At 45.6% G+C, this 26,044-nt stretch overlaps 2 protein-coding genes across 5 annotated transcripts in view; one reads left to right on the plus strand and one right to left on the minus strand.

Annotated features, from left to right (window-relative positions):
- Positions 1–137: 137 nt before the first annotated feature.
- On the plus strand, positions 138–15,711 carry LOC112953076 (6-phosphofructo-2-kinase/fructose-2,6-bisphosphatase 4). Of its 3 annotated transcripts, none has more exons than XM_026046071.1 (14): positions 138–240; positions 2,436–2,552; positions 5,068–5,164; positions 5,717–5,783; positions 6,106–6,180; positions 7,026–7,082; positions 7,432–7,553; positions 8,743–8,950; positions 9,043–9,189; positions 9,529–9,633; positions 9,913–10,042; positions 10,418–10,480; positions 11,711–11,775; positions 15,584–15,711. In XM_026046071.1, exons 1-14 carry the CDS (start codon positions 138–140, stop codon positions 15,641–15,643), a joined length of 1,416 nt encoding a protein of 471 aa, XP_025901856.1. In that variant the 3' UTR covers positions 15,644–15,711. The 3 variants fall into 3 exon arrangements, with proteins under 3 accessions (XP_025901856.1, XP_025901855.1, XP_025901857.1); XM_026046070.1 differs by lacking the exon at positions 15,584–15,711 and adding an exon at positions 13,856–13,990; XM_026046072.1 differs by lacking the exons at positions 138–240; positions 15,584–15,711 and adding exons at positions 1,766–1,784; positions 13,856–13,988.
- A 2,744-nt stretch (positions 15,712–18,455) lies between these two features.
- PRKCD (protein kinase C delta) overlaps positions 18,456–26,044 on the minus strand; it is a 33,641-nt gene continuing 26,052 nt past the window's right edge. The window contains exons 10-18 of one of the 2 annotated variants that reach the window (XM_026046047.1): positions 25,853–25,949; positions 24,547–24,677; positions 24,125–24,298; positions 23,470–23,561; positions 22,801–22,862; positions 21,489–21,628; positions 20,435–20,623; positions 20,059–20,187; positions 18,456–18,910 (exon numbers count right to left, since the gene is read on the minus strand). In XM_026046047.1, coding sequence (XP_025901832.1) covers positions 18,752–18,910; positions 20,059–20,187; positions 20,435–20,623; positions 21,489–21,628; positions 22,801–22,862; positions 23,470–23,561; positions 24,125–24,298; positions 24,547–24,677; positions 25,853–25,949 — 1,173 coding nt within the window. In that variant the 3' untranslated portion in view covers positions 18,456–18,751. Of the gene's footprint in view, positions 18,911–20,058; positions 20,188–20,434; positions 20,624–21,488; positions 21,629–22,800; positions 22,863–23,469; positions 23,562–24,124; positions 24,299–24,546; positions 24,681–25,852; positions 25,950–26,044 lie in introns of both variants that reach the window. The other variant, XM_026046046.1, reaches the window with a different exon arrangement.

The raw sequence follows: 26,044 nt of genomic DNA on the forward strand, positions 1-26,044 counted from the left end.
ACGCGCCGGGCGATGCGGGGGCCGGTCCCGGTTCGGGGCCGGCCCTGCGGGCGGTGCCGGCTCCGGGGCCGCCCCCGCGGGTCGGGGCCGCCCCCGCGGGTCGGGGCCGCCGCAGTGGGAGCCGGGGCGCGGCGGGGATGGCGGCGGCGCCGGCGCGGGAGCTCGCGCAGAACCCGCTGCACAAGACGTGGGAGCCCTACGACAACGGGCTGCCCGCGGGGCACAGCGCGCAGCGCGGCGGTGAGGGGCGCGCGGCCGGGCCCTTCCTCCCCCTCCTCCTCCTCCTCCTCCTCCTCCTTCTCCTCCTCCTTCCTACTCCTCTTCGTTTCCCCCTTCCCCTCTGCGTCCCCCTGCGCTCTGGCTGTGCAGCGGGGCGCGGAAGCAGCGTTACCGCCCCCCATGTCCCTGCAGCCCGGGCTCCGTCGCCTTCCCTCAAAATGCGACATTTCCCCCCTTTTTTCCCCCCCTTTCCCCCCCTTTTCCGGCGCTTTATCGGGTCATCTGTGGCGGCCCGTGGATGTCTTTCCTGCCCGCGCGCTGCCGTCGCCCGAGCCGGCTTCATTATTTATTATATTATTATTGCTGCTATTATCGGCATTTCTGCCCGCACGGAGCCGGGCCAAGGCCGAGTGCCGCCCACCCGGGGACAAAAGGGCCTTTGTGGCGCCCGCAAACGGGGCCCGTGTCCCTGCTGCCACCAGGGAGACCCCCCGATGTCACCCCACAACATCCCGCGGTGCCGGCATCGCTCCGGGCCGGGAGGAGCAGGAGGCACCAAGAGCTGGAATGGGCAGAATCCCCATAATCAAGCCGAGCTATTTTATTTTATTTTATTTTATTTTATTTTATTTTATTTTATTTTATTTTATTTCATTTTATTTTATTTTATTTTATTTTATTTTATTTTATTTTATTTTATTTTTATTTTATTTTATTTTATTTTTATTTTATTTTATTTTATTTTTATTTTTTTATTATTTTATTTTATTTTATTTTTATTTTTATTTTTTTATTATTTTATTTTATTTTTTCATTTCATTTCATTTCATTTCATTTCATTTCATTTCATTTTAGAGATCCCTTTTCTGTGTAGGATTCTCTAATTTTTTGATTGCTGAGACCCTTGAGAAACCTTTCTGCCTGAAAGCCAGGTCCAAACATGTGATTTTCTCCTAAACCTTTAAGCTTTTACGTGGATTTTCACTTGAAATACACATTTTTTAAAAWATATATATATATAYAYACATATATATATATATATGAATGGGGACACATCATGTATCCCCAGGTATTTATGATATGCACGGGGCATATCTGCATATGGGCAAGATTAAATTGAGAGGGACCTCCTTGGGTCCGGGAGAGGGGAGGAAGAGCACAAGGATGAGGAGCAGCCCCGTGGCAATGATGGGAAGAGGGATGGTGATTTGCCGGAGCTGATCAGTGGGAAAATACAAATAAAACAGGGAAATTGGATGTGTGACGTGGGGCCGCTTGTACTCGGCAGGGTGGTTGTGTCTGCTTGCGGCTGATGCAGCTTGCTCGGTGCCCTGGTTTGGTTTCCAAACCTTTGGCTTCATCCCGCGTTCGCTCGGAGGGGTCTCCTTTGCTCTGTGCTCCTTCTCCACTAACTTTGCTCCAGCCAGGTTGTTCCTATGCCCCTTTAATTATCATAGAGATAATTAATCCCCTCAGAAGTGTGGTGGGCTGCTGCTCTCTTTGGACCTCTTAATGTCTCCTTTCTTTCTAGGCAGCTCCTCACGGCTGTGATAGAGCCAAGCAAGGTATCCGCAGCCCGGTGCCCTTAAAAACGTTGTCACTGGAAAGGATTTGTCTGCAAGGCTTTCGGGTTACAGATACGAACTCTCTAACTTGATAAGTGGCACTTGCAATTAAAAGCTTTGCCCCTGATTTGATTGCATTTCCCTGCGTATCAGCCGATCGCATCCGATTGCCTGGAGTATTTGTGCAAATGCTGGTTTTTTTTGCAAGCCAGACTTGGTAGCTCTGCCCCTCAAAAGCAATGAAAGGTGGAAATCTTGTCTCAGAAACTGCCCCTTAAAACCGGTCTCAATTCTCATGGCTTAAAAAATGCTCTGGAAATCCCGKGCGCCTTGCAGTTCCCTTCCAACACAAGCCCTCAACCGAGGTACCTAGAGCCCTATGGCATCGGCATCCTTTTTTTATCATCATCCTAGGTGTTGCTTTTGGATGCGTTAAGCACGGGTGCAAACACGGCGGGGTTCTTTGGTCTGCTCACAAGCCCAGCCTTGCACCGCGCTCACTCGCCCTTGCTAACCCCAACACAGCATAAAGATCCCGGAGCACCGAGCCCTCCTTGCAAGAGCATCGCCCCCGTGCGCCGCCGCTTCCCGCTGCCCTTGCCAAATATCCCCATTTTGGGGKTTTTTTGTTGTTTTTTTCTCCTTTTCCAGTATGCATGACCAACTGCCCGACGCTCATCGTCATGGTGGGGCTGCCGGCGAGAGGCAAGACCTACATCTCCAAGAAGCTGACGCGCTACCTGAACTGGATCGGGGTGCCTACGAAAGGTGTGTCGAGGGCTGCTCCCAGACCCAATTCCCAGGATTTCTGGTGTCTTCAGGCAGGGGGGGCTCTATTTAAACTGACCTTGAGCTCTTGGAGCTTAAAATTCCCCCCTAATTCCAAGAAACATGTTCAGCAGGTTGTGCTTAGGGGAGGTACAATAGGTGGACCTTGATATTGTTTGAGTAGGACACCTTGCAGGATGGTTGTTATTGCTTCTAATAATTAACTCTCACTTTTAATAAGTTTGGACCGTTTTCACACGGGAGCACCCTTCTGATGAGCAACAGAGGATACTTTAGCTCGATCTTGTGGTCAAAATAGCTCAGCAGGTTTCCAGGCAGGTAGGTGCTCATGTGTATGTTGGGTGACACATCACACAGAGGTGTCACGGTGTTGAGGCTGCTCCTGCTTCAACTCCCAAGTAGCAGAAATCCAGGCACAAAAAACCCAGGATATTCCCGCATACAAGTCATGCTGGAGCAGATGCMTCCCCGTTGCAAAGAGATTCTTGCAACGATGCAATTTTCCAAAAGYGAAGCCAATGCACGATGCTCTGTTGACCGAAGGAATAGATGACACGTTGCCTTAATGCTTCCACTTGCTTGGGATTGAATGAATGAGTGATATGGGATAAGTATCCATTATTTCCAACATCTGCTACCCGCAGGCTCTTAATGTCTTCAAATTAGCGTGCGCTTAATATGCTAAATGCTCCTATTCCCTGAGACAGATGGTTAAAATTATTAGGTTACGTAAAGCAGAGAAAAGATAAATGCCATCYTGTAATTTACTGCACGTTAAGCACATTGGAGAGTTGAAGGACATGGAGGTAAGGCCCAGGCTGGATGTTATTTCCAATATTTAAAAGCAGCAGCTTCAGATTTGGTTTGGTCCCTTTGCAAATTCCCTGTCATTTAGAGGTGGAAATGGTTAAAAATACAAGCGGCTTCTGTTTGGAGGAAACGAGGTCAATGAGATGCCTGACCAGAACTGTGCTCGGATGTGCTCTTTAGAGGCAAAGTTTTGTGAAGCTGTTGGAATAGTTTTGTCCCTTTGCTAGCGGGGACCTTTTCCAGCTGGTTTGATGAAGCTGCTTCCCAGAGGTAGGTGCTGATCCCRTGGGATCAGGTTGTGCCCCTGGATAGCGCTTCTCCCTTCGCTTCCCTTCTTCCAGTAACTTATTTTTTTGTGATATGTTATCCCTGCCTCTCTGAATTTCTTGTATTTATATAGATATTATATATATACATATATATAAAATAATATGGAATTTCTCACCTATATATGTGTATATTTAAGCTGCCACACTTCCTGAGGTGGTGCGGCCCACGCTTGTGAATCCTGCACAGTCTCAACTGGGTTATCCTATATCGAGGTCATGCAGCTGACCCCAAATGATTGCATCAACAGTCTGAAATTTCAACAAACCAACTTCTTTGGGGGAGTTAAAACACCATTCCCTTCCTTATYTTCCTCCCCAATCCCAGCACCAATCAATATATGTTATTTTTTGCTAGGAAAAGTTATGCTTGAGCCCTTTGGCCGTATGTTTCTCACAGTCTTTGCTGCGTGGTGGTTATTATGTCCCTCATTTCGTTCCTGCAAACGAGCCCTGGYAGGTCGCGACGCAGAACCGCGCGCTTCCCTCTGCTCGGCTCCACCGTAAAGCTCAACCTATAGATCTGCACAGCAGTTAAATATTAATTGCACTTTGGAGGCTTCCGTTTGGGGCTGTGGGCTGCCTTGCCCTGATCCCTGCCCGCTGTCGTGACAGATTGGCTGGCACAAACCTTTGCCCGGCTCCAGAAGAGATTTCCTTGACCGCTCTTAACAGGTCACGTTAAGATTAATGCTCACGTTCAATGCTCATTCTGTTGAGCTTTTTTTCTTCCCAGCTTGAGCATTTTCTTGGCTGGAGAGAGCAATCTCTTGAAACACTATATCCCGATTCATAAGGAAGGGAAATATTTGAGCAGCAGTTCTTAAACATGTTCCCACAACATGAATTTGAAGCGTGGTTTAGCAAACGGGCTAAGTCCTATTTGGGGATTGAAATGAGATTTAAAGCCTTGGGAGGTGCTGCCACTACATTATCCCACTGCACAGAAGGGGAAAAAAAACCCCATATTAATAGCAGCCCTTTTTCTGCACTACTGAAATAGGTTTGCAGCCACCCCAGCAAAGCAGGAAAAGCAATTTCTGTTTTGCTCAAGCAAACAGGCAGGCAGAGCCTTTGCCATATGGTCCAGCAGCTCCCCTGGAGCTGCCAACATCCCCTGTGTCCTCGTGCTGTTTCCATGATTTATTGCTAAGTTGTCTTCATCTTAAATACTTTGTCTTAAAAAAAGTCGCCTTTTTAAGGTCTTCACCTTAAAAAAGGTCTTAAAAAAACCAGGCCAGTGCATTCCATGTTGGCCGAGGGCACCAGGATTTAATCCTTGGAGGTGGTTTGGGGAGCTCCTGTAGGATTTTACCTTCCTCGGCAGGTCCCCGTTAACGCAGGTTTCTCCTTGCCAGAGTTCAACGTTGGGCAGTATCGCCGAGACCTGGTGAAAAAATATAAATCGTTCGAGTTCTTCCTACCTGACAACGAGGAAGGCTTGAAAATCAGGAGGTAAGTGTTGCCTGAGCGTGGTCCTGCAGAGCCGTCGGGCCTTGCTCCACGTGCTGCTCCAGCTTTGCTTCCTTAGGACACTGCAGCAGGAAAACACAAGGACATTTGAGAGGAGGTTGGAAAGTGGYTTGTGGAGAGTGCTTAAAATTTGGGGCTTTTTGCTATTAATTGCATCCCTGCGAGCAGCTAAAATGCGGGTGAATGCCTAAATGTGATTCCTTTCGGCCTCGCAGTAGGCTGGAGAGGAACAGGGAAGCTGCAAATGAGTTTATTTTGGTGCAGATGGAGCAAAAATTGGAAGCATGCATGAGGTTTTTTTGTGTGTGTCCCCCACTTACCTCCAGCAGTAACTGTTGTGCTGCTAGTCACAAGATGCCCCATATACATATATTCAGCAAACATAAACATATATGTATATAGTTGGTGTTTTTTCATGATTTAACGGTGCACTGACGAGCAACACGCATCCCTCTCGCTAGCATTTGCATTAACCAAGMTGAATGCATTACTAAAACGACTTGAGCCTGAGGTTTCTTCTCCTTCCTTCCCAAGACAGTGTGCCCTGGCAGCCCTGCACGACGTCCGGCAGTACCTCAGCGAAGAAAACGGCCACGTGGCTGTAAGTGTCTTCTGGAAGACAAATCCCTGCCCTTTCTCTCCATAAAATAAATCCCACTGGATAATACGTAAGCTTCAGCATTCCAGGATATCTTAACTCCATGGGTTTTATTAAGTATAGGAGCTGGGGGCTCTGCTAAAGGGGTTGAGGAAAGCTTCTGGACCTTGGATTAATACTGGTATGGGTACTACTCTTGACCTGAAGCTCTTGCAAAAAGGCTGCGTATTTCCTTGTAATATGRAAGAGGAATTTCTATTTTCCTTGTAATTTGTGGATTTTAACGATGCTTTTTTAATTCCCCCCCTTTCTCTCTTTCTTCCAGGTCTTTGATGCCACAAACACAACTCGAGAGCGTCGAGAAACTATTTACAAATTTGGGGAGGAAAATGGGTATAAGGTGAGTGGAAAGCAGAGGATTTCAGGGCTGATGCTTGGGAAAGCAGTGGCAGTTCTGCCCCTTGGCCCTGTTCTCAGAGGAAGGCCCTCGCAGGGCCACATCCTTGTGTCAACACGATGCGTCAATAGATAGTTTTAGTGCTTTAAAGATTAAATGATAAGAGGAGTCCTTGCACCTTCCTTTCTCTTGCATTTAAGTTGTTTTCAGTTTGGGGTGGATCTCCGTTGTGTTGTTGGCTGCACTTGGAGCCTCTGGAACCTGTGCTTCCAAGGGTGCTGTTGGCAATAACTGTTTATAGAGGRGTTGGGGTCTTCTGTGTCAGAAGATACAGGGAAATTCATGTTAGTTCTGTATACTCTAAAGCTTATAGAGTCTCTAAGGTGCCTTAAGTCTCTAAGTTCTGTATACTCTGAAGGTTTCATGTGCYTTGTGCCCAGGATCGCTTTGCAATTAGCAAAAATGAGTAGTCTTCCAGTTGCTCTGCTCTGGCTTCCCTACCCCTATAAGGATGCAGCTCATGAAGGTCCTCTTAAGTGAACTGCTCCATTGACTTTACCCAGTTACTGTTTGCACGGCTGAATTTGCATCCTCCACCTTCATTYCTCCTCCTTTTCTAAGTCGTTCCCACCTCACAGCTTCAAAGCATCCCTGGGGAAAAACAGGGCAGCAGAGCATCACGCTGGGGAGGCCTCAACCCCTAGTGAAGGACAAGGGTGCATGGCAGAAGACAGCAGGTCCAGCCTGGTTTGGAAGGGGTTAACTGCGCGTGTTGGCCCGCGGAGCCCTTCTCATGCATCTCCCTTCTTCCTTCCTTCTGTCCCCGTGGCTTCCTGCTTGGATCGAAGACGTTTTTCGTGGAGTCGGTGTGCGTCGATCCCGAGGTCATAGCTGCCAACATTGTGGTGAGTCCCGGCAAGTCGCTTCTCGCCGCTCCCTGTCCGCAGGTTTTCAAGTCAGGAGCTCCGAGTGGCTTCAGTAGTTGGAAAACTGCATCGGCAGCACTTCCAATGGGAAAAATCGTTAGCTCCCATTAGCAGGGCTTTTTTCCTTTCCATTTATTTTCCCACACGCTAATGCAGAGGCTCAGTTCTCTGAAGAGCAGGTGTTTTTGCCGTACTGTGTATTTATTATGAATTTTCAGAGCGTGTGTGCATTCTGTTTTTTTATAACTATTTCTTTATAATTCTCTTAAAAAAATAAGAAAAAAACATATGAAAAACGAATATACTTCCCTGGTTTTATTTCAAATAGCAAGTGAAGCTGGGAAGTCCAGACTATGTTGACTGTAGCAACGATGAAGCAACGGAGGATTTCATGAAGCGCATAGAGTGCTACAAGAACTCGTACGAGACCCTCGACGAGACCCTTGACAAGTAAGTGAGGGAATAATGTTGTGCTCCCAGCTGCATTGCTTGAGAATCCCTTTGGGAATGGGGGTTTTCACGTCGTGGAGCTTGGATGGTTTGGGTTTTCTGATCTCTAGGAAATTGGAGAGAGTGCAGTAGGGAGGCTCAGCTTGGAAACTCGGTGCTTGGGAAAAATTGGCTACGGAGAGCACTCCGGGACAGGGCTCCTTCCTGTTTTCCAGCTTGGAGGGCGGCGTGGTCCTTCTGGAACAGAGCCTGCGTTTAGAAATGATCCCCGAGGCGCTGCTGTGCCCGGCTGTTGCTTCTTTATTAGCCCGTAGAGCAGACACGAGTGATTGGGAAACGACTTCGACTCGCTGACACGGCTCAGAGGAATTTTGAGCGTGTCAGTCTTGCAAAGTGTGATTTCCAAATGTCTTTATTTGCAAATAATCCTGTGAGAAATGCTCAYGTATGTGTTATCTGCCCTTTTTCCCAAAGCACGGTAAGGATGGGAGCACGGTAGGGATGATTGGAGCTCTGACATCCTTCCCGCGGCTCCCAGCAGCACCGAGGTGACAGAGGAGCCCGAGGTTCCTCTTGATGTAATTGAGTGTAAGGAATACGAAGCTGCTGCAGTCAGAGCAACTCATGCATTAGTTGCTGATGGACCTAATGGTTGGGCCCGTGTGAGCTGGTAATGATTAACTCCAGGAACGGCATCGGAGATAAGCTGGTGATGCTTGCTTCTTATCACCTCCGTCTGTTCTCGTTATACATTCCCTTGTTTTTTCACAGTGTGACATCTGCAATGTCACACTCTCTAGAGAGCAGCTGGGCTTTACTTTAGGCTTATTTGTCAGGCTTATTTGTTTAATTTTTTTTTCCATGATTTAAACTGGATGCTACTCAAAAATTGCTCGGATAGGAAAGGAGAAGGAGGAAGAAGTGAGGTGATCATGTGTGTGATGCTGGCAGAAGGTTGTGTTGGGGGAAATTACAGTGCTGTTGGTGAATAGTTGTTAGAGTGGCAGGGAAATGCCTTGTTTCAAGGTCACCCTTGGGATGAGGGATTCTTTGGGCCTGGTAATGGGGGCTGCGTGTCTGTAAGCTGGAGAACATCTTGGTTAAATGATGAGTGAGAGGGCAAGGGGGTCCCAGCACAGGCTGATGGAAACGAGGTGGTTCTCATGTATGTTTTGCTTGCCCCCAAAAGGGACCTTTCCTACATCAAGATTATGGAYGTGGGGAGGAGCTACCTGGTGAACAGAGTGATGGATCACATCCAGAGCCGGATTGTCTACTACCTCATGAACATCCACGTGACGCCCCGCTCCATCTACCTCTGCCGGCAYGGCGAGAGCGAGCTCAACCTCAAAGGGAGGATCGGGGGAGACCCGGGGTTGTCCGTCAGGGGCAAGGAGGTGGGTGCCTCTTGTGTCCCCTGACCGTGGCTTGGGTGTCCRTGCACGTCTACGCAGGTGCCATCGTTGCTTCTTCCCCATTTCTCCTGCAGTTCGCCAAGAGCTTGGCGCACTTCATTAACGAGCAGAACATCAAAGACCTCAAGGTTTGGACCAGCCAGATGAAGAGGACCATTCAGACGGCCGAAGCCTTGGGAGTGCCTTACGAGCAGTGGAAGGTTTTGAACGAGATCGATGCGGTAAGTCTGTCCTCTCCTGGGTTTCCTGGGGATGGGGAAGTGCTCCGTTTTGCAAGAGCAAGGGCAAGAAGGTCAGCAAAGCGGCAGTTCTGCAACAGATGCCTTGCTCATGGACTGACATCCCTTGCCCATATAWAAGTAGCTCACTTATACAGTGCTCTTATGCTCCATTCCAGCCCCTGGGTCCAACTAGATCTTCATTCTGTGCAAAGCTTTTGGTTTGGRGCAGCAATGAAATACTTTTGATAAAGAATAATTAAATTTAATTTTATCATGAGTGGTATCTGCTCTTTGTGCTCTTGGAAACAGGTGCTTTTAAATTATTTTTGTTACTTATAGGGAGTGTGTGAAGAAATGACATATGAAGAAATACAGGAAAACTATCCGCTGGAGTTTGCACTGAGAGACCAAGACAAATACAGATACAGATACCCTAAGGGAGAGGTATGTTGCTCTCTTATGGTAAACATCTCCGTATCTCCTTTCGTACATGCAGGCAAAAGAAAAGGTTTTTGAGTAACTTGGAGCACTTTGGATATCTCTAGGCATATTGGCTACTMTTAAACTGGAAGCATCGAAGCTCCTACGTTAAGGGAAAATTAATTACTGCAACATTGGCCTGTGCTTTGGGGTAACACGTAAAGACAAGCAATACAAAATGAATASCATCATATTGAGATTTGCTCTTCCACCTCTGCTCTGCTGTGTGTTTCTCCCCACCAGTCCTACGAAGACCTCGTGCAGCGCCTGGAGCCCGTCATCATGGAGCTGGAGAGGCAGGAGAACGTGCTTGTCATATGTCACCAAGCCGTCATGCGCTGCTTGCTGGCCTATTTTCTCGACAAGCCTGCAGGTAAATCCTCYCTGGAAGGCTAGAAAGACACTTAGATTTTTTTTCCTGCTGAGATAGCTTGAAAATTAACCAGGCAAAGGCCCGGGGACTAAATTCGAGCCATTTGCTTCATGGTCAGAGAGGGAAACGAGCAAATGGACTTCTCATATTTAGCCCACTCATGCTACTGGATAGGTGCTTTTTATTGAGCTGCTTATGCCTCATGCCACAGTGGTGGTTTTTCTCCTCTGTGTTAATTACAGAGGACARAAAATAGGTAGAGCGACGATTAAAAAGCAGCTTTTAAAAGGTTGGCTTGAAATGCTGCCGAAAACTCGAGAGGTTCTTGAAAGCTGGTGTTTCAGATGTAATTTTGATAAATGTTTGATTTTTCAGAACAACTGCCTTACCTCAAGTGCCCGCTGCATACTGTCTTAAAGCTAACCCCGGTGGCATATGGTGAGTAGCATCTCAGACAGCTTTAGCTGTTCCACAAAGAGATACTATTGTCCCGTTTTGGAGTATTTTAATTAAAATATTATAAAATTAACCTTCCTGTAAACCAGAACTGAGCTGTTAGGTTCAACAGCTTTGCTAAAACCGGTGAATCCGGTCTTGGAAATGTCTGTTTGATGTGGCAGGCACCAGGATGACTTGGTGACTTTAGAGACGGGTTGCAAAGGCGCTTTCAGGTTTTCGGCGCTCGACTCTTCACCCCAAATGAGGAAGGAGAAGTTGTGGTGTGAAATACTCCCCTTGCCCTTTAGAGTCCAGTGAAAAAGGCTAATACTTCCATAAAACTGTCTCAGGCGGATGGGCGAGTCCGATGCAGAGGATGGCTGGTCAGATGTGGTATGTTGAGTCCCTACCAGTAAACCCATGGTGGGACCCATGGGCAGTGGCAGCAACCAGGGATCAGAGTTGCTGTTTCTTGCTCTCAGGGATTCTGATGTTCCTATGGACCAAGAGATTCCAAGGGTGGTGTTCCAGCATGATAAAAGTACTTTTTCCTCCTTAAAATATGTTTTTTGGTGGAAGCCTTTTGTGAGCAGTGGTCCTCCTGCAAGGTTTGCTTGCCCTAGAAAAGGGAAGAGCTTTCTCTGCAGAAGCAKGTAGCTGCCTTATCGATTTATGCTAGGTTTCTTTTGAAAGGAAAGGTTAAACTCACCCCTTTGCCCATCTGCAGCAATCTGTGAAACATGCAGTCACTCTAGGAAGGACTAGAAGGAAGATGAACCCGGCTTTTCTGTAAGGCACGAGCTCTTTGAGGTGGGGTATGGCCGAGGTGTTCAGCTCTTCAGGAACGTGCTGTTGTCCTGCTCTAGTTTTTAAAAATGAGACAATATTTCAGTTCTGTATCACAYTGAAAATCTAATGCACCTTGGCTGTGCAAAATCAATGCTAAAGCTCCTACCTGTATCATTTGAAAAATGTAGATTTATGTTTCRTTTTTCAGAACAGTATTCAAGCTTAGGTGAGAACATGCRAGGAGTTACWAGGTTGGGAATGATATTCATTCTTGTGGAGCTGATTCCTTTTCAAGTTAAGCTCTTCAGAATTTCAGGAATCCTGGTATAAATCACAAAGAGGGAAAGGATCAACCATCACCAATTTAAAATTAGCTTGCATCTTTACAGTGAGTTCAGTTTTGAAGCAGAGCAACTCTAAAAATGTGTTTTCCCTTTGCAGGATGTAAAGTGGAATCAATATTCCTGAATGTGGAAGCTGTGAACACGCATAGAGACAAACCAGAGGTAAGTGCTGCKTTCCCAGCGGAGGAGGCAACATGATGCTCTGAGCTGACTCCTGTGGCCTTGTGCTTAGAAATGATTTTATAATGCTGCCAACTATAATGTGCATATCCAGATTTACTACTAGCTTGCTGAGAAAGCAGATCTATTTTTGTTGAGCCAATATTTTGTTTGGTATCTTCTAAAAGGATGCAGTGCACGTGCGCATATACGTATAGATGAGCTTCTATACATTTATAAGTGGGTTTGTAAGCATGCATGCAATTAGGCAYGACATAAAATAGCAGACCTGGCTGGAAGGTATTTTGCATTTGTGGCAGCTCTACGTAAACCATGCCAGAGGAATCTGTGGAGAAGTTTTATTTCCATGGCTTCAGTGCACCGAAAATCCTCATTTCGGATTGTTGATAGCCCAGGCATCTTCCATGCGAGAGCGGTGCTGCTGTTTCCACTCCCTTGTCCCTCTCCCCGTTGTCCTTGTGGTGTCTTTTTGGGGTCTGTTGGGTTTGGGGAGCCCCCAGGACCCAGGAAGTGTTGGGTGAGGGCAGTGAAGATAAATTCAGGTATCTGGAAGCAGCTGCTGTGATAGCTTAGAGGAAGCATTAAATAATGTAGATGAGTGGAGCATTTTTCAGGCTGTCTGGCAAAGCAGCAGGCTGGATTTACACCTTGCTATATGGTTTTTGGAGGGGGGAGTGCTGGTGGAAATAGCAGTTTACAAGTGGAAAGGTGCRTTTTGGGAGCATCACCAAAGCTGCTGCTKGGCTGTGGTGCTTCRGGTGCATGTAAGGGATCATGCAGAYGGCTGCASTGCTCTGGACCTAAAGCTGTTTGTTGAGAAAAGAGCTTGATTTCAATGAATTAGAAAGAAAAACACACACAAAAGAGCRGAGACTCTCATCAAGCCCCCCAAACACCCTCCTTGCTCTCCTCAAGAGACCCACGCCAGGAAAGCACAGGCAGTGTTGCCTTAATAAAGAGGGATGATTCCATGCTTCTCAGTGGACTATCAATATTCCAAAAGCTTTCATTTTGAAAATCTATGAAAATGTTAATTACTGCTATAAAACTCATTTTTCCAGAYACTCCCTTGAAACCAAAGCGTTTAATTAGATATAGCTTAGCAGATGAGAACACCATTAAGCAATGCATGTAGGTGACTGGGAAGTGCCCGGGGTGCCCACACAAGTGATTTGTACTCCCTGGTAGATGAAATATTTCAGAGCAGCACCAGCCTCCTCTGCTGTTGCCAAAAAGACATATTTCCACATTGCAGAAAGGCAAAGCACAAGATTATTAGTTTGAGTGCGTGTAAACTTCATTATAGAACTTGAGGATTTGTCCACAGCKGATTTAACAGGGGTGCTTGTCAGCATCGATGTGGTTTCAGTTCCTCCTCTTATCTGCTGAAAGAGCCTGTTCTTTTTATGGAAAATAATTACTTCAGCTGTTGCTGGGGTCCTTYCTTTGAGCCAGAACTTGTCTTCCTTGATGAGGGATTTGGCCGTGCTCTGCTTTTGCCTTGGCACAATTTTCTGCATTGAATGTGGTCACTTTTGTCCTACATCCTCTGTGCTGCTGAGGCAATTTGGGCAAGATCTAGTCAGTACGATCAGTTCTGAACTAGCAAGATGCCTTAAAAGAGACTYAAAAATTACGTTTATCATCTCAAGTATAGGATTTGTGCTTTGATATTACCCGTCATGCCAGCCATGGGAAAAATCTTCCCTTGGGAACTAAATGTATGACATAGTTCAGGAAAGCCCTGGAAGTTCTTGCARCTCAAGTGCTTGCTTTGAATAGAAGCCTAGGTCCTTAAGTGGATGATTAAGTGGATGAAGAGGCTTGGGCCTCTCCAAGACTTCCTCCTAAATATGACTTTTTGGTATCACTATCAGCACGGGATCAGGGATTGCTGCAAATTAGTTTTCCTGCTGTCTCGTCCAGGGACACCCAGCAGCTCTGGCTCTGCTGCGAGGGGGAAATCTCTGCTTTGAAATAAAGGCAGCCAGGCTGCTGGTGGCTGTGTTGCTCTTCCTGCTGCATGATAAATATTCTCCTCTGTATTTTTATCATTACGCAGAACGTAGACATTTCCCGGCCTCCCGAGGATGCTCTTGTAACAGTCCCTGCTCATCAGTGATCCGGGGTCCTGCTCAGCTCTCCAACTGGGGCTGCTGTTTCCATCCTACTACTTCCAACTGAAAAAAAACCCTCCCATCACTTTGCCAGAGTGATAACAATAATAAAAAGCAATAGCTCATACCCCAAACTGACTATTTGTAGAGTGCATGGCTTGAAGAAATAACCAAAGMAGAATAAAGCTGTATTGCCCTGGCTGCTCTATGTGGATAAGTCGCTAACCACGCACCGGCTGTAGCTRGAAGGTTGTTGTTCTTGATGGTTGTAGCCTGGCCATGGTGCAGGACCGGTTTGGGAGCCTGGAGCAGCCGCTTGATGAGTCCCAGTTGCAGGAAGGTCATCGTCCTGCTGAGCTGTAGCACTGGTTTGCTGGTCGTGCTAATTAAGATCAGGCCGTAGGGAAGGGGGTGGYGAGTTCCCACGTTGCTCCACGACGGTTTTTATAAAGTATAGGGAGGTGTGTGTGTGTTTTTTCATGTAAAACGTGTCTCATTCACTGCAGAGGAGACTTTAGTGTTGGCCAAACATCTTGCTGGCCTCGGAGGGGATGAGCTCCCCTGGCTTGAGCTGGACTTGCTGCCCAAGGAACGTGGGCTGCCCTTGGTGGGTTGCTCGTGGATCCGTTGGTGGCTGGTGGCCACCAGATCTGATTTACCTGCTAGCCCATGCCAGGAGCAGRGCTATACCTGGCATTTTGTGGCACAGCTTTCCTCAAAAGCCATGGAAAGGGGAGGCTTTGCCTCCCTGCAGCAGGCCTCGYAGGAGGATGGCCAGGATGCCAACGCTGAGATTCATTCCAACAAATTATTTCAGATGACACAGAGGCYGTGGCCTCCGTCCTCCCTTTGTGGCATTACGAGTGGCAGAATCAGACCGAGCAGATGCAGCCTTGCTGGGGCATCACCAAGCCTAGGGAAGCCCCGTTTCCTTGAGCTGGTTTCTTCTATATGTAGGGCCAAAATGCTTCCCTGGGGCTTGCTGTGCTCCCCGAGGATGTTCCCAGCACGGCGGATACTTAAAGGCAGTTTGGCACTTGGAGTGGGTGCCTGTTAATCCTCTCCACGGACACAAGGGTCCTTTCTAGAGCTTTTCCTTAGCAGGAAAAGGGCCAGATGCTGGGTGGGAAGCGTGGGCGAGAGCACTGCCGTATAATGTCGTGTTGCTTGTGCCTCTGCTGTGTGCTCGTGCTTCAGGCAGGCCTGCCCTTGCCAGCTTCATCTCTTAGGGCTTTCTTTGGGCTCTGCAGCATTTCAGAGCCTCCTTTCTTAAAATAAGAGGCTTTATCCCCACCTTTTGTCTTTCCTGAGCTCTCCAGGGCATACTGCTGTTGGTTCCATGCAGGAGGAATTGGAGTTTCCTGGGGTTTGGTTGAATTTGGTCTTGCTAAGCTGCTGCAGGGACCCACTTTGCTTCCAAAGATGCTTCCAGAGACAGCACTTTCCATTAAAAGGGCTGTTTATCCCATTTTAAGCCTCATTTCACCTGATCTTACAGTTAGACCAGGGTTTTCAGATGGTTTCGTGGAACCATCTCAACCTTGAGATGTCTTTGAGGCAGCAGGCGTTGAGACCTTGTCTCGAGGCTCACGTTTTACCTGCGTCACCGTCACGTGTTGAGCCGAGCGCCCGCGACACCCTCCGCTTAGGACCTCTTGGTCTTTCTCTTGCAGAACGTAGGCGTGGACCGGTCCCGAGAAGAAGCCCTGCGCACGGTGCCCAACCACCTATAGCTCCAGCTCGCCACGGCGGCCACCCTTCCTCATCCCCGGAGCACCGGGGAGGCCCTCGGGTCCATGGGGACAGAGGGGAACGTCCCCATGGGCAGCCCTGCTCCCCGGCCCATCGAGACATTTCGAATGTGGCTCTGCTTCCTTGGAGAAAATTCCTCACCAAAAGGCACCAGYGAGGACTGAGGATGTTCCCGGGAAGCGGAGCGTAGTCTGGTTTTCCATTTTCGTACATCCATCTGTGCTGTTTCAAGTGGGTTTTCGTGTCCATCGGTGCACACTGCAGGGGGTCCATCACCCGTGTCAATCCTACTGTTGGGTTTTAACTTTTACTTTCCTTTTAAGTGTTTTTCCAAGAGTTATTTTGACTGTGAATGATTGCCTAGAATTAGATGGGGTTTTTTTTTTCTGTTTTTGATGGCATATTTAATATATGTGAAATTCTCTCTGTTGTCAAACTGCGTTAGCTCCTGCAGTTTGCCAACCCAAACCTGATTTTTTTGGAAGCAGGGAGGCTTTCCCTGCTCTTGTGACAAAGTGACTGTTTCCTTTCCCAAAACTTCTGCTGTTTTAGCAAGGTTTGAATGTTTTTTGGAGGCTGGGCTGCATTTCGGAGTGCAGCAGAGACACAGTATTAAGTAACACTTGTGGGGGGACCCAGATGTGAGATGTTGCTCGTCTTCAGTGTGGTGACATTTAGGCAATTTCCATAACAAATTTCAGTCTAAAGTTGATATTTTTCCTTAAGGAGAGAGTCGAGACAGGTTTGGTGGAGTTTAACCTTTCTAACAACTCATCCAAGAAAGAAACTGGGGAAATTCTGACCTTAGYATTTTCACAGGGCATAGCTGCCTTTTCGGTGGTGTGCTTTTTTCTTTAGTTTCCCAATTAATTTCCAACTCTTCCAATAATTTCCAATTAACCAAGCTGTCGTCATGTAGGCTGTTGATTTATTTGCTCGATGCCTGCTCAGGGATGGTCCTTCTTAAGGCTGATTTTTGCCAGCAAGGGCAATGTTGTCAGGGTTTATCTAGCAGCGGGCTGCCCTTGTGATCCCTTTTCCTACCGTGATCCACATGTGCAGGAACATGCAAATTTCCAGGGTTTTTATGGCTGGCAAGGTCATCTTGCGGCGCGTCTCCCCATCTCTGTGTTACCTCTCCAACTCTCAGAGGTGCTGTAAAATTCGCCAAGTTTGGGTGTTTTCTGGACAGTCGGGATTTCTACAGGCAGCTGCTGAACATACTGTGATGTGAGCGCTTTCCGAAGCGGGCGTCGAGTAAAAAGGGTTGTACACAAGTGTAAATAAACTGTATGTTGATACTCAAAAGAGGAAAACAAAATACGACGTTGTCCGTTTGGCTTTTGGGGCTTAGCTGCATCGCTGGCTGCCTGGGGGCCYTGGAGGTGCATCCAGCCTCCCATGCTGTCCCCAACCACCCATACAAAGGGACCATCATTAGCAAGGGAGGCCAGAGCCTGTTCCTGGCCTCATATGTGAATCCCTCTTTTGATTTCACTCTATTTTGAGTGGTAGGGCACTTACCAGCTCAGACAGTCTTCTGATGGGGTTAACTCCCTCCTTTCCTACCCAGTTGGCCCTCGTTGCAATCGTTCAGACCAGTGTAATGTAGTGGCCCTTGATGCAGGCAATAAAGACCCATGTCCTCCACCATCAGTGACAAGTGGCACCGGGTCCCCGTCAGTCTGCAGCCTTCCATGCTTGCAAAATCTAGGTAAGAATCTAGGTAAGAACAAAATTAGTTAATACTTTGCAATTTAGAGTCTCAGATCTTAATATCTTGCTCATTACCTTACACTCGTGGGTAGTATTCATCAGAGATTGCTCATACCATTAATGGCCTATTCAGGGCTTATTTAGTTTATATTATTTTTTGGCTTGTTTCAAATATTGATTAGTATGTCCTTATATTGGCAGGTCTATTTGGTTACGTGCTTGTGAGCAGCTTTGCTTTTGTTTAAAGCAGGCCTTAAAGCTACTCCCTGGCCATTAAAAGGGCTGTCTTATTAACGTGGTCATGCCCACGTTGAGGACCTGGTGGGGACGTGTCCAGCAGGTGGCCCTCGGACACAGCGATGGGGCTGGCGAGGTCCCCAAAGCCACCGCGCTACTTCTGGGCACACGAACTGCATCTGCAGCCCTGGTCAGAGGGGCTACTATGAAGGGGATGTAGATGTTCTTGAGAGGAGGGGATCTCCTTCCCTATCAGTTTAAAAAAAAAAAAATATATATATATATATATATATATATATATATATATATATATATATAAAAATATATATAAGAGTGGTGTGTGTGTGTATACACATATACAAACTCAGGAGAGGGTGTACCTCGTTTTAAACCCTTTTCACAGCAAGTAGGAGTATTAAAACCCACAAGTAAAGCCAGGGAAGGAAGGCTCGGTGCTTGGCATCAACGCAGCATCCGTGGCAGCAGGCGGTCCCGGTGCTCTCTGTGATGATGGAACTTGGTGCTCTGATCTGGCAGGACGTCATGTTCATAGGRTTCCTCTCTGTTAAAAGGAAACAGAATTTAACAACAGCAGCTTATTTCCCCAAGTAGGATGGTGCCACTGCCAGCTAGGGCCTTGAAATAAATAATTGGGATAATCAGYGTGGCCTGGTACCCAAAATACAAATGATTATTTTTTTTGCTCTCGCTTAAAGACAACCCTATATTTCAAGGAAAAAAAAATATCAAGCTAAGAATAAAGTTTAATGTAACTTTCTTTTAATTGAGGACAAATAAAAGAACCAAGGGCTCAAACACTTTTTAAAAAGACATCATCTATTCCCCAATGTCTTCCTCTCGAGCAAAATATACAGCATATTTATATAACATAACTACATTCAAGTAACCAAACAGAATTTACATTTTCCCAAATAGAGAAAATAATGCACATGATTCACATACCTCAAACCCAACCATGCATAAAAGCACMCTGCCAATAAATCAGCCATTACACATAATTAATCACACTACTGTGTATTACTCCGAAATATTGACAACAGCGTTGGACTGTGTAACACGTAACACTTGATGTTCTCTGTTCAACCCGCTCTTTAAAGTCTGACTTGAAGCAGAGGCTATTTGTCTAAGATCTGTTCAAATCGGGGGTTAATGAAAGAGAAGCCATCAAATGCAGACTGATCCATGGACTCGATGAGGTTCTTGTCACTGTAGGATAATTTGGGCTTCTCGTTGAGGAATTCTCTGTCGAAGTTGTTGTAGTCACTTGCTGACTTCTGTGTTAAACAAAAAGAGGGGAGATGGGTTGAGGTGGTGGCAACAAACTTTTTACTTTCAAAACCAACTGCTAAATACAACAATTTAGTGGATAGTATCTTTAACCCCTATTAAAAAAATATATCCATCCCTATGCCTGTTGTAAGAGCAGTGCAAAATTACAGCTTAGCAATTATTTATTGTTAGCCAAAAACAAACAGCATTTACTGGCTTTAGAACAGGATTGCTTGGATTTGTGATAAAGTTTCACTGAACTACTCAAAGTTCCTGTGTGGACAAAAGCAATTCATTTACATTTAAGCCCAACACTTCTTGGTATTAACCATTTTTTTTTTTTTTAATTCTGGAAGGCATTTTTTTTAAGTTCTGTGCTTGTTCAGAAAAGGAAATGCATGTTATGACACCTGCCTGGTGTCTGGATAAAACATAACATTTGTGTGTGTGTTTCATGAGCATTTTCATTACTAAAGATGAGCAAGTTTTCTATTCCCAGCCTCCAAAAGCTTATTCTCGGAGAGTCCTTATGATCCCAGAGCGTGGGGGAACGAACTGCACAAACCTCCCAGTCTCGAGTGCAGCATCTCGAGTGGGTGGGTGCAGTTTGGAGAGTCTATGTTAGCTCCAGATCCCTTCATTTGTACCAGAATGGGATGGAGGAAAACAGGGATTTTTAACTAAGAAGATGAGGTGAAGCAGCAGTTACCCTTGTTGATACTGACTATCAATCTATCCTTTATGTGCTTTTTGGGTAGGATTAGCCACATGCTCTACAAATAATTCTTGTAGTTTCAATTATTGTTTGGAGAATGCATCTTTTTGCCCTGCTGCTAGGGCAAGTTAGACAAAGCACAGATTTAATGCTCATACAGAGACTGCCTACAGACAAATAGCAGCTGAGTAGCACAAAAGTCCTTTTCCAGTGTGGAAATACAGGAAAGGAAACAAAAAAAGCCAAGGAACTATCAACAGTGCTAAATTTGGAGGGCAGCAAATGAGTATAGTGCATCCTTTCATAACTGGACTCTCCAAGAGCAGTGGGGGGTTGAGACAGACATGTATCTGGTTTGTAAATGTGAGAAAGAACCACAACAGGATAATTTGAGTAGAAGAACCATTTGCAATAGTGCCACAGGAACACCACACTTACCACTTTTGGCCGGAATGGAGGGTCTACCTCTCTTTTCTCTAGTGCTGCCCAGTTGATGGTTTTGAAGAACGGGTGGTCTCTGATGTTCCCYGTGACCCCTAGTCGTCTCGTTGGCTCCCTTTCAAATAGCTGCAAAACAAGATATTGAGTAAAGCTTTCACATCTACTCAAAAGGTAGTTYACAGTAGAAGAAATTGTGGGTTTACTGTAAAACAGAACAAAAAAGGTTGCTATCTTTAACCCTATCATTAGTATTGATTTTTGATTTTTCCCTTTTAAAAATTTGTTTCCAATAAACAGCATCTTTTACAACGTGAGCTATTTTGTTAAGTCTATCCCTAGGACAGATATTTTACCACAATACCACAGGTCCCACCTTTTCTAATATGTCCTTTGATTCCTTGGTAATCCAGCGTGGGTAGTGAGGTGTGTCCACTCGGATCGACTCAAACAACTCGTCTTCATCATCCCCGTGGAAAGGGGACTGTCCAATGAGCATCTCATAGAGCAGGACCCCAAAGGACCACCAGTCCACGGAGAACGTGTACCTCAAACCTTGCAGGATCTTTTTACCCMCAGAAGAGGAGGAGAGAACAAGACAGACATGTAATGAATGAAAAGCAGCTCTTCCTCATGTTGGATGTGGAAAAAAAAATGATAATATTGCCTGCAACCTCCTTCTCTATTTCTGCTACATGCTCCAGAAAATAAATATTTTAGGACGAAATAACTAGGATTTTTAGAGGAAAGAAAAATATAATCTACCTGTCTGGCATGGTTGCCGACACTGATATAAATCCATAGTTTTAATCTTGGCTACTGTTTGTGCAGTTGTGCCCAACAGATTTTACCTGTTAATTTTAAACACCCCGTACTTGGAAAGCCACCTTCTCTAGTTTCTTCCCAAGACGGTAAGGCAAGGGAAGAGGAGTGGGGAAGGAAGGATGAAAGCAAGYTAGTAGCAAACAGACTTTGATGCCATTTAGGACTTATCTGGACTGTTTTGCAAGTCATATTTTTTATAAAAAACAGCTCTGAACACAAGGACTTTTCTCCTTGCAAGCTGCTTTTCTTTTGCTTTTTGGCTGCTGGCAGCAACACATGCCTTTTTTTTCCCCCCAAAGGACTAATACGTTCATTGTGCGGGAGCCCCTCGTGTCTGCCAAGCACGAAGGCAGAAGGGAAGATTAATTCTGGAAACACTGAAACTTTTGTCATCTCAAAAGCAGGTTTTTGAAGCTTGCCATAAACACTGCAGACTTAGCATACTTACAAACATTAAATACCTTCTACAGAGAACAAAGATTTAATTTTTACGTGCTAATTATGCCGCTCTAATCTAGGAATTATTAGCCCACAGAGGAGGATTAGTGACAGCTGCTGCTGTAACATCAGTGTATTAAACCTGCACGTGGTGCTGCTGAACTGACCTCGGGAGCGATGTAGTCCGGGGTGCCACAGAAAGTGCTCGCCTTGTTCTCGCTGACGACGTTTTCTTTGCACATTCCAAAATCAGCTATTTTGATGTGGCCTTCCTTATCGAGCATCACGTTGTCCAGCTTGAGGTCTCWGCAAAAAGTGCAACAAGAAAGAGTTGGCAGAGTTGTTTAAGAACAAGTGAATATTTTGTTTTGTTTTCCAGATGAAGCTGTTTCCCAGCTTCTTTTCAAATGAACCTACCTGCTYTTCAAGGAAGCGCCAGTCAAGCAACACAGCACAGACAAAAACATTGCCTTGTATTTTGCAAGGGCAAAGGCAAGGCAAGGAATCTTTCTCTCATCTGTGTGAGGGAGCTCATAACCCACAGTATTTGCTCTGCCTCTCTCGGGGTGCTGCTGGTGCCTCTGGAGTGAGGCCGGGGTTAACATGCAGCCAAGGCAGCAGTGCTGGCATCCAGGGACACTTGGCACGGGAGCAGCTTTTCCAGGACTGCCAGTGTTAGAGCTGGGGAGCTCCAGGCTTGCACGGAGCAACGGTGCCTGTGAAGCTCTCTGTTCATGCCTTGCTCTGAATAACACTCCTCCCGCAAGCAAGGGCTTTTTAATGGTATTTTCCAAGGGCTGCATTCCCTCCTTTTCACGGCAAGGCGGGTCTTTTGTCCTCCTGGCCGCCGGAGCGCATACCAAGGAGCGCAGGCTGCAGGGAAATGCCACAGCCCGCCCGCTCACCAAGAAAAACTGGACTCGAGCAGCCAGTTTTGCATGAAAACAGTCCAGTCTTTTTCTCCTCGGTAACTTAAGCCTGCGCTACGAGCCAGGCAGCTTGCCAAGTAGGTGAGGTGCTGCTTGGAACTAAGGCAGTGCACCATTAATCCTTCCCCTGCGCTGGCTGCCGTGCACCTGAGCAAACTGGATGGATTTCCAAGGCAGGCACAGGCATTGTAACTTGGATTTTATAGCTTGTCCTAGCCCTCATTTGGGCTTYTCCCTTATGGTAATAGCTGCAAAGCTATTGCTCTGTTTCTTTCACACAGKGGTGTCTGTCTGAATCTGATAGATTTATTTATCTGCAAAGCCTACCAGCAACCACACCACTCAATTGGTGCAGTTCTACCAGCAAACTCCCATTATTCTGTCTGCCAAGGGAAAAAAAAAATCTATTTATATATACAGGTTTGTCTCAAGCAAGCTAATGCTCTTGAATAACATCCAGTCTCTAACAGAAAGCTGTTGTTTGTTGCATTAATCAGTAATTCTGAGGTGCATCCAGTGTTAGCAGAATTGAAAGTAATAGGCACTCACCTATATATAATGCCTTTGCTGTGAAGAAACTGTAACCCACATAAGATTTCAGCTCCGTAAAACCTGGAAATAAAGACAGACACAGCCTTTAAACTGGCTTGCTCACTTAAAACACAGTCAGTGCAGCCAGCCCAAAGAGCTGTCCTAAGATTTTCTTTACGGAGTGAGAAATACCGTGTATTAATTAAATACTAGGAAAGAGAAATCCCATATTTTATGGTACATCTGTGTTTGTACAGCTTGTTGCAATGACTGTTCCAGCGTGCAAGTTAATCCTACATCTACTTTTTAGATATTTTTAGGGATTTTGTTTTTAAGGGTTATTTTTTAGAAATTTAATTATTTAATCAATAACAGAATATTCAGCAATAATAAAATTTCCTCAAGGGCACTAGGCAGCACAGTGTGTTTATCACTGATGGCCATGTTGTGGTTTATCAGGCATCCTTAGGGTACTTAGCCAGCTAAGCACATTAAGGTATACCACTAAGTCAATTAAGAAAAGATTATCTCATGCATCATTAAATGATGCTTCTTCACTGCATCAAGCCCATGCCAATAAACACACTTAGATTCACCAGCCTCTGAAAGCTGGTGCAGGATGAGCAGCAGTAAAGCCACAAAGATGGTATTTGTTCAGGCAGAGGGAATGCAAAGGTGCTGGACTTACGTTGCTCTGTAGAGGTCAAAACGCCCCTTGTCCTGGATGTGGAACATCAGGTCCCCCCCGTTCAGGAACTCCATGACAAAGAACAGATGATCCTGTTTGCAAACCCACAGAATGGAAAAGTTATTGATGTTACTGCAACCACAGTGTGGAGTGAATATGAAGCAGTGGTCCTGCTCATGTGGACCACTATATATGAAGAGTTGGTCCCTCTCAGGGACCAAGCGGTCACTTTCCTCCTGTACAGAGCTACTTCTCCATTGCATATACATCTAAGAGTGTACAGAATTGTAGAATTGCTACAGATTTGAATGTCCTGGTCTTGTATTGTAAGGCTAAATATCTCATCTTGTATTCGGTGGACTTGTAGACTTAATATAAATACACAGGTAAATAAACTCACAGACTTCTACTTGCGACAATCTTTACGCTCTCCAAGAAAAAATCTAAGGTCAAGGATTTAATTTCAGTTGCCTCAGTCAAGATTGTGCATGYGTGGTTTGAATCTCTTCTGTTCTTTTCAACCACTACCAGGGTGGCAYTCATGTTTACAGTAAACTATTTCAAGTTATTTTCCTTTGACTGCTGGTAACAGTGTCCTCTGAAAGGCTAAATCTCTTGTGCTGCCATTTATTTATGTATATTTTTTTCTCCTTACCTTTGTCTGAAACGTGCAGTAAAGGTGTGTGAGAAAAGGATTTTCCCAGGCAAGCGCTAGGACCCGCTTCTCCACCATGGTGCACTCCACGTCGTCGTCAATTAGCACCACGTCCTTCTTGAGCGCCTTGACGGCGAAGAACTCGTTCTTCCCTTTGAGCTCCGCGAGCAGAACCTGCCAGGCACAGACAGCAAGGTCACAGCACGTGCAAGGAAGATGCCACGGCAACACAAATATTATTTAAGTGGGAAAGGTGAGATTTGAGAAGGCAGTGGTGCTGGGTGGGGAGATGAGGGACAGAGAGGGTGTGAAGACCATGTAAGCAAAGACATGGACAAGTCTCTTCTCTTAAGTTATCTGCCCAAGAAGCTGTAACCAAGAGACCTTTTTGATTAAAGGAAGCAGCCAGGTCTGCCACGTACCTTTCCAAAGCTTCCTTTCCCTAGCACCTTGTGGAAGATGAAGCTGTCTATGTTGAATTTTCTCCTGCTGGCAATTCGCGAGGCGCTCTTGGCCGTGCTGCCCTCCCAGAGCTTGTCGTACTGGCTGTTATCTGCTAAGTGAAACGGGCAGTTTGAGGTTTGACACGTGCAAAAATGCAGCATTGACTCACATCTGCTGTTGGGAGCTAATCTGGACATGCCCTTGCAGGGCAACTGCTGCTAGGATAGTGACAAATCTAAACAGGAGAGCAAACCGGGTATTTTATAACATAGTTTAAATTATTCAAGTGTACTTGATACGGTTGAATTTGAGCCTGTGATTCTTCCCGACGCAGGGTTTAAGCAATACTTAACACGGGAATTATAAAATCCAAAGTTCTAACTTATCCCAATGACTAAGATACAGAGYACAGTTTGGAGGGAAGGACACGTCCCTAAAGCTGCTTTTAAACAAATTATTTACCTCCTGGTCAAGGGAGCAGCATAGACCCTCAGCCTAAGCAGGGGAGCCAGGAAACATCTGATTTATGCTGCTTTTGGCCTATGAGTCCAGCAGGGAAGTGTGAATACTTCAGTTAATCCTGGTTATATCCTAAAATTAGTAGCTTTTTCCTTTTTTTTTTTTTTTCCATCCCAGCTGCCCAGGATGTGCAGGGTCCTCAACACAAGCCTGTGACAGCAGCTGCCCCCAATATTCACCCAATTACATTTCCAAAACTTACCTTTTTGCCATGTTACAACCCAAGAAATACCAAAAGTAACTTTATTACTGGACACTTAAACAGAACTCAATAGCTCAATATATGGATGAATATCCATATCATGCCCCCCAAAAACAGTTCTTTCTCTCTGAGCACAGAGATCTCCATCTGGCATTAAATGATTTCTACAGTGCATTCTTTTTCCATAAATTGTAGGCTAGCCATTATTAAAATAAGGCTTATACAATGCTACGGTTCTTTAGCAATAATAATAATAATGAAGGCAAAACCTTATATTGAAAGCAAATAATTAGGATTCCTGGTGGTACTGAAACTATTTTGGCTTGTAAATCTAGAAGTATTTTGCAAAGATAAATTCCACAATTGACAGGATTTATCATGGCACAGGAGTTTCTAGTATTTGGTGGACAAAAAAATGTGCACAGCAGATTTCACTTCCAGGAGGGAAGAGGACTGTATAAAAGTAGTATATTCTTAAAGGCAAGATGGAATAATTGTGTCAATGTTTGGTTTGTGTAGTCTGGAAGTAAGCAGCTAAAGGAAAATAATGGAGCTTTTCTTACCTGTTGTGTCTCCTCCCGAACCTYTAGGTTTCTTGTCAAAATCTTGATAAATACCAACACTTTCTACAGATCCGGAATCAGATCTTCGAGAGGATTTCTGAGGAGGAGAGAAACACTTGAAATTATATCGGTGTGATTAGTTTAGAAATACTCATTATAACACTAGTTGTTRAATAAAATATGATAGCACTA

Source organism: Nothoprocta perdicaria, unplaced genomic scaffold (assembly GCF_003342845.1).
Source record: "Nothoprocta perdicaria isolate Ctin4 unplaced genomic scaffold, notPer1 scaffold_42, whole genome shotgun sequence".
Classification (NCBI taxonomy): domain Eukaryota; kingdom Metazoa; phylum Chordata; class Aves; order Tinamiformes; family Tinamidae; genus Nothoprocta; species Nothoprocta perdicaria.